We start from the raw sequence: 8015 nt of genomic DNA on the forward strand, positions 1-8015 counted from the left end.
CTCTTGGCTCTTGCTGAGTGCACAGAGACAGACATCCTCCACCTGGAACTGCAGCTTCTGGTTTAAACATTTCCCTGTGACTGTGCAGCGAGCATCTCTGCTCACTGGAATGTCACAGCAGCAGAATGGGGTTTATTTAGCTATACTTGAGTAGTTTTAAGCTATAAAAAAAGAGCCTGAAAGATGCAAGCAAACTCTCAAATCACAGCAGCCCTATGGCATCAGAGATTGCAGGGGAGAGGTGAGTGCTGCTCTCATCCCCCAGGTTCCAGCTGCTCTTAGCCGAGGCAGGGACCAGGAACAGCGACTGTTTCTCATCAAGACTTTGCCTGGGTTGACACCTGGGATGAGGAAAGGAAGGAGGCATTAAATCAGGTACAAATGTTCTGTCCGTGAGAGGTCCTGCCTGGGGGAAGAGAGGTAGGGTTATTTCTGTTTAACCATTGCCAGCCGTATTCCCGAGCTCGGGTGGAGCCTTACCACTGTTAGCTGTCCAGTTTTGGCTTTAAACACCTGAGGCTCCTGCCCGACAGTAAACACCATCGTCCCTTCCTTCCCGGAGCCGATGCGGAACTGCAGGCTGCAAACACAGACAGAATCACTCCTGAGGTGCTTTCCTCGCAATAGGCTTTGCTCTAAGCCCCCTTTATTTCTGTTCCCTTGGCAGATCTCGTTAGATAACAAGATCAGAGCCCTGCAGCTTAGGTAAATTTCCTAAACAATTGCATTATACCACAGGAGCCAGAAGGGTTTGATGAATGGAGCTTGCCTGCCTGGTCCGGGCATTTAAATTTTCCTGGTGCAATTAAGCCCTGGAAGCTGAGCAGATCTGACCTGCAGAAAACCACCCAACACGCAGAATCTAATTACCACCCAAACGCAAAGGCCAGAGAGGAGCTGGAGCAGCAGCACAGGTTTCATATGCCAGCTTCAATTCACACAGAGATTTGAGAGATGGACTGCATCCCCCTGCCATTAGCTCGGCGGCGTGACCGAGAAGGGTCTGCGCTCAGCAATCCCGTTTGGGAGCCTGCTCAGCCCTCGAGGGGGAGCGGTGTTTATCCCGCGGTGACCCAGCTCAGCCCAGCCGGCTTGCCGCAGAGCTGCTGCTAATGGGATCTGCTGGGAAACCACTAAACCCACGGCCTCACGCCCGGGTCACACCAGCAGACGCCTGAAAAAAGTGTTTTTAAGTCCAGTCACCTAGAAACAAGTTTGGGTTTTAGGCAGATGGGTCTTGGGCAGCTCTGAGAGCAGCACACCCGGCAAGGTGCAACCACAGCCAGCAGGGAAGCGGCTTCGTTAGCGTGGGAAATGGGCTGTGATGGTTTTTAATACATTATTTTGCTGCAGTGCGTCCCATCTTGTCTCCCCTGGCTTGCCCTACGAAAGGAAGCTGTGCAGCTGCCCGTCAGACCTCAGCAGCTCCGGGCACTGTCTGCTGGCAAGAGCTTTGACCGAGGTAGTCCAAGCCGAAAAGTTTTGGAAGTGAGTTCTTCTCTAGTTACCCATTCGCTCCCTTCCTCACCTCCCCTGCACAACTTTGACGAGGTTTTGCTTGTTGGCCAGCATGCAGAGCTTAGTGACGGTCTCAAAGACGTGCTCACACTGAAGGATCACATCCCCCTGCAAACAAACAAGAGGCGTAAAGTCAGCTGTCTGCAAGGGCGGCTTGCTGAGCATCCTTTCCAGGGACTAGCGGGGATTTAGAGTGACTTTGACTGCTGTGGTGGGGAAAAAAAAGAAAAAGAAAAAAAGAAAAAACTAAAAGAAAAAGGGAAGTGAAAGCTTTCATGGTGAGACAGCAAGAACAGGAAGGTCCAGCTGATGACAGAACTGTGTGATCCTCAGATTTCATAGGAAAATAGGAGCAGTGTCGGCTGCCAGCCCGCGCTCACAGCAGCTGCGTGACGATTCTCTACCTTCTGTTTGTTGTCCTCGGGAACGTGAATGACCACAATGCCATCGCTCAGGTTACTGGTGGAAATACCTTCAAAAGAAACCCAAGAATTAGAGGGCAAACCCACCAAAGACAGTTCCACCCCATCGCTTTAACCACCTCTGAACGCCCAGGTTGCAGAGGTTCCCCTTCCCCAGCTCACCGGCAGACAGGGGATTCCCACGCCACTCCCACCATTACCTTTCAGGGTGGCGTAGTCGATTTTCTGCTTGATCTTGGCCATTTCCACCACGTACGCCGAGGACTGGGTCAGGACGAGGAGCCGCTCTCTTGCTTTGAAGCCGTTCCTGTCGTATTTCACCACGGGGGTCACGTACTGCCAATGACAAGGGGGGGGGTCACCGTTCTGAGGAGCAGCACCGCACCGGGGACCTGCGGGTCCCAGCGCACGCAGCCGCTGCCACCCTCCGCTCAGAGCGATCCGGTTTCTTTCCGCTGGGAAATGCAGCCGTCAGAGCCACGCTTCGGGAAACTGTGCCCCCAGGGGAGTGCAGAGCGCACCCCTGCCCTCCTGCAGCCCTGCACAGGGCTAGCGATGCTTCGGAAGCTTTTAATAGAAGCAATCTTACATCATTTTTTTCCAGGTGCATTTTAAGAGCTGTTTAACTTAAAAGCAAGGAAGCACTTGATACGCTGCTGTTGCTCAGGCTGCCTGGCCACCCGGATGTGTCACCGACCGCCCCGGCTGCGTGACCGACCAGCTCCAGGCTCTCCTCCCCTTACCTTGATCTTCTCGCCCTGGATGAGCTGCAGCACCTTGGGGTTGATGTCAGTCTCTTCTGAGGAGCAAAGCAGAAAGATAAACTGAGTCCGGGGGACAGACGGCCGCCGCTCCCACCAGCAGAATCAGAGAGCTGTGTTGATTGCCTTCAGCCCTCCCAGCACAGAGGGAGGGTCCCCACCCCTCCCAGCCCACCGGGAATTTTCCCTTGGGTTTCTGGCTCTGTGCCCCAAGAGGGGTTAGGGGCACCCCCGGGCTGAGAGCAAAGCCTGGCAGGTCGATCCCCACGCGCAATGGCACCAGAGGTGACAGGGCAAGACGTGACGCTGCCTCTGGCCGATGGGGGTTTCTCTTGGAAGCTGAGTCTGTTTGGTCAAACGGGGTTTTCCCGAGCAGGGAGCAGGTGGCCGCATCCTCGGGGGGTTTGGTGGGTACTCGGGCTGGGTGATGCTCTGCGGGTAGCCCTCCTTCTTCCCTCGGAAAACCGCGCTCGTCACCACTTTTTGCTGTAACTGTTTAAGAAGGAAGAGCCTTTACCCTCCGGGAGGTTCCCCGTCAGGAGCAGCAGCAGGGGTAACACAGGCATCGGTACTGCACAGCATCATCCCTCGCTCCTGCAGTATTGCCTGACTCACGCTGCATTTCCTCCAACACCTTTAGGTTATTCCTGCATTACACCAACTACAGGGGCAGCAGGGAATACACAGTCCCAGGGATCGTATTTATGGGTCTATCCTAATTCTAAGAAGTGCAGCTTTAACGGCATAAGGACCACTGCACAGCACCCTGCCAGGGCCGCTGGGGAACACCCGGCTCCAGGCTCGGGGCCGTTTGCTCAGCAGAAGGAGCAGAGGTGCAGCAGAAGGCGCAGCCCATGTTTCAGCCAGTTCACAGAGCAGATCTCACAGCTGCACGGGGTGTTTGAACTCTCACATTCACACCCCACCTACTGGTTACCTGCGCTTTCCTCTCTGCAGTAACACCTCGGCAGTATTTCCTCACCAGGTTCCTAACGCAGATTTTCTGCAGCATCTCAGATGTCTACGTTAAAAAGAAAAAAAGGGAAAAAAAAAAATTAAAAAACCCAGCTAGCAAAGCTGTGCAAACAGCTCCTGCTGCAGCCCTGGTGCAAGCTGGTTTTAACGTCAGCCACAGCCCCACGGGGGCTCCCCCAGCCCAGAGCCCCACCACAGAAGATCTTTGCTGCCAGCAAGGGGTTAATGCCCAGCAGCAGCTGAAGGATGCAGAACACCAGCAGCTGAGTCCTCAGGAGAGTTCCTGAAAGCAGCAAACCCCCTCCAACACCTGGGGAGGATGCTGCGGCACCCGCACCGCGCAGGAGGTGTGCCCTCAGCCCTGCTCCGCACCTCGCCTGCCACCGGAGCTTTCTCCCTTCCCAGTCCTCACCCAGCACTGGGGGGCTCTGCTCTGGTCCCCAGCCAGCCCAAAGGGGCCGTGACACGTGTCAGCAGTTCTTTCTAAACCAGAGTTCTGCTGGAAGCAATTCAATTTATCTAATTCACGCTCCAAGGTTACCTGCCCAGCCCAAGTCCAGACAAGATGAACGGCTGCAGGTCTGCCTGTGCTGCACCCTTAAGACATCGCGGGATTAATTTGGTCGTTAATAGAGCTCATGAGTTCGCTTTTATCAGTGCAACCTCCTTTCTATTGCTTAGAGCAACGGCACGGAGCTCCCTCCTCTCCCTTGCACACCAGTGCCATTCCCCCTGCTCCCATCCTCCCCCAGTCCAGGGGGGCTCGGGGTCCCCCGAAGGCTCTGCCGCCCTGCCCGGACAGAGGAAAAGCCAGCAGGAGACCACGTGCAGGCAGGTGACCGCAGGGTAGAAGCCACCGTCCCCGCTCCCGCAGCCCTCACCTCCCCCAGGATGGAGGGGGGCTGCAGCCAGCTCTTGTCCAGGACGGTTTTTGGAAGGTGGTCTCGGAGCTTCATCAGGTAGTTGTACTGCACGAGCCGCACAAATTCGACGTTCTCCGGGCAAAGGGGCTTCTTCCGATTGATGAAGCCATTTATGAACCTACAGAAAACACCCGAAGCAGGACCTAGATGTTACATTCAGAACCAATGGAAACAGAAGGCAGGTGACAGGAGGCACACAAAAAAATACCATCACCTGGGTTACAGGAATGGAAATCTTAAGGTTGGTAATATTCCAAACATTAACTTTTTTATTATTATTATTTTCCAGGTTTTCCTGACCAAAACACCATGCTTTGGAGTTAAGGAGGAGGATCAGCACTGCTTCTGGTGCAGCGTTCAGGAGCTGGGCTTAAGGGAGTGGCGAGGGAGGACCATCGCGACGAGAAGGGACACGCACGCAGAGGACTGGTTTGGAGACCCTCTGCACCAGTATCAACCAGCAGAGCAACAGAAATTTGTGCAAGTCAGAAAAATCAGGACGAGGCAACAGGCATTTCTGATCAACCCTGCCTGGCAGCTTTCCTCCTGCCATGAGAGCTCAGCAATGCGTGCCGAGGAGATGCTCTGGCTCGCTGCAATGTCAGTGCTCTGGATCCATTGTCCAGAGACCATCCCCAGCCCGTGACCCCCCCGGACCCCTCCCCGCGCCCACCCCGCAGCGATAGTTACTTCCTGATGATCTGAACCGCCCACGTCCTCTTCTTGGCCTCCTTCCGCGCCAGTGCTCCTCGCCAACATGCCTCCAGCTTGATCGCTGCACGAATCAACCAGGATCTGGTGTTATTATTAGAGGTCCTGCGCCATACTACCCTTTACATCCCCGCAGCAGGGGTTATAACCGGCTCTACTGCAGCTCTTCCCATCAGCTGAGCTTTAGCGTAAGAAGTTTTGAACGTGTTCTTCTCCGTAATAACTGACCCTACCTGCTGGGTGCAGAGCTCAGCATCAAGGCGAGGATGCTCTGCACCCAGCGAGCAGCTCATCTCAGAGCGCTGGCCCCTGAGCCTGCAGCATCCTTTACCCGCCTGTCCTCCCTGGTGAGAGGGTTTGTTTCCCCAGCAGTCAATGAGCCATTCCCTCGTTCCCCCAGAACATCCCCCGGGCACCGCAGAGGGTGCTGCGGCCGCACAGCGCTGCTCCCGCGGCTGAGCCCGGCTGGCACACGGTGCGAGGAGCTAAACAGAACCCAGGGGACCCCTGTGAATGCTCTTCCTACGGCTGGCACCCCCATCTGGCCCCAGGGCCCACCGCCCTGAGGGGTAGCTGCGATTTTTATCCGATTCGTGACCTGCCGAAGCTGGAAAGTGCTGCCCTGAGAGGAGAATCCCCCATTTCAGAGCCCATACCTGCTTCTCTCTTCTTCTTGTACGCTCTCTTCCCAAGGCATCCTTTATATTTAGCCTGTAGTCTTGAAACTGTAAAGAAAAAAAAAAAAGAGAGACAAAGGAAAAGATGTTGCTCATGTCTGCAGGCTCACAGCATTCAGGACCTGTGCTCCTAAAGGCACAGAAGGATCCACCCCAACACCAATGGGACCACAAGCAGCCTGTGCTGGTTATCATGCCCTCGGGCAGCCCCTCGCAGTCCAGCGGGAACACCGGGGTGAGACGGGCCATCCCCTAGTCCCACGGGAGAGGCACTCTGTGCCCATGGACACGGGCCAGCAGCGACTGGTGGGACCGAGGAGACAGAGATATTGAGCTCCAGGAGCATCCCGGACTCAAGCAATACAGCTAGCGGCTTCTCCCCACCCTGGATCAAGGCTACCAAGTTTTCCTGGGGCTCTCCAGAGCCCTGCAGACCAGCGGTCCCGGCTCTCACCACAGTGCATCTGCCGCAGGAGCCGGGGAGCACCGCTCGCCCCTCGCTTAGGCTGGGGATGGACAAAGGGAGCTGCAGCCATACCTAGCAGGTGCTTTCTGATTTCAAACGCGTCTTCAGTTGCAAACAGCGTCTTTGGGAACCGAATGAATATTTTGGTTCTGAAAAAGAGACCGTGAACAGCTTATTCACAGCGAGGCAGTGTTTCAGCTGCCCTGATCAGGCTCGGAGCCCTCCCACCAGCCCCAATGGTGACAAGTTCCACCGCCGTCCACAGCCACCCTTCATTTGTCTGGCTGGGACACCCTGGAAAAGCACAAAGGGCTTGGCAAAGGGAGGCTGGGAGAGGGGAGGGAGCGAAGCACCGGTTACTGCGCAGGGTCCCGGTGCCCTGGCTGGCGCAGGGTGCAGAGCTCTGCCTTCGCACCACCTGTAACTCTCAACACTGAGATCCCTGCAAGCTTCCCAGGAGCTGCGGAGGTCAGGAAAAGCAGCTGAAACTCAATAAAAACCAGTTTCCTTGTCTTAGCTACTATCCTAGAGATGAATTCATGGATTCTGGTGGCCACAGGTTGAAGGTGACGTTAGGGAGCCCAGCCTTGCCCTTGTCTTTGGCAGGGAGGACACGTGGTGGTTCAGGAGTGGTTGCAAAAGGCAGTTAAACAAGAACCCAAACCCAGGACGGGCAGGTTGCCTCGGGCTGCCTGAGCAGGCGGGGAGCCTGGGGCTGAAGCAAAGCAGCTCATCCCCCCTAACCCCGAAGAAACCAGGCTGGGTTCAAGCTGGGTGGAAATTCAGAGGAACGTTATGCATCTGGGATTTCTATTTATCCCGTTGCCCCGTGCATGGGATGGGGCCCCACGGTGACCTGCAGTCACACCCAGGACAGAGGGTCACACACGGCCAGCACCGTGCAGCTGAGCAGCAGGGAAAGGACACGTACCTTCCCAGTTTGTATTCCTCAGGCTTGTACCCAAGGTGCTTGATGAGCCTCTCCACGCCCGCAGCCGCTGGCCCGTGCCAGTGTGGCCAGGTCGCCGGGCAGAGGGATTTGTACCTGAAAGAGCAGCAAGACACCAACATAAATGGCTTTGTTTGAGGAACGCCTTCCTGAGACCCTCCCCTACAAATCCCTCTGGCTTTACTGAAGGCAGAAGATGCCAAAGCAGATCAGAATGGATACAGCCAAAGAAACCCATCTGCTGACACCTCCACGTCCTCTGTCACTGGGACCTGACGTTTAACCCAACTCTCCTCCGAAGTGGGAGGGCAGGTCTACCCGGCTGGAGGTCAGGACAGCCCCGTGTACCTTTGCAAGAAGAGTTCGTACTTCCGCCGGTACGCGAAACCCGCTCGCCTCACCCGCAGGTGCTCCATCAGGCCCAGGTACTTCACCTGGTGCCGGATCAGAAAATCGTCAAACTTCCCTGGAGGAGAAGACACGTGTTCACTGGCAGACAAGCTCACTCCCTTCTCCATGGGTTGGGACAGAAGGATGGAGTCAAATCCATCACCCAAGGTGATGGCTTTGCTGCTAGCTTAACTAAGATATATATATATTTTTTAATTTAATA

General features: G+C 55.5%; 1 protein-coding gene across 1 annotated transcript; it reads right to left on the minus strand.

Moving 5' to 3' along the window:
* Positions 1–317: 317 nt before the first annotated feature.
* On the minus strand, positions 318–7868 carry LOC104460839 (unconventional myosin-Ih-like; the record flags this gene model as incomplete). The annotated part of the gene is made up of 14 exons (XM_010073992.1): positions 318–341; positions 481–580; positions 1529–1626; positions 1923–1990; positions 2141–2276; positions 2684–2759; positions 3120–3193; positions 3639–3722; positions 4558–4717; positions 5290–5374; positions 5967–6035; positions 6526–6602; positions 7385–7498; positions 7751–7868. Coding segments are annotated over 14 exons (1283 nt in total), but the record flags the coding sequence as incomplete, so codon positions are not given.
* Between the last annotated feature and the right edge of the window lie 147 nt (positions 7869–8015).

The sequence above is a fragment of the Pterocles gutturalis genome, unplaced genomic scaffold (genome assembly GCF_000699245.1).
Source record: "Pterocles gutturalis isolate BGI_N339 unplaced genomic scaffold, ASM69924v1 scaffold29686, whole genome shotgun sequence".
Taxonomy (NCBI): domain Eukaryota; kingdom Metazoa; phylum Chordata; class Aves; order Pterocliformes; family Pteroclidae; genus Pterocles; species Pterocles gutturalis.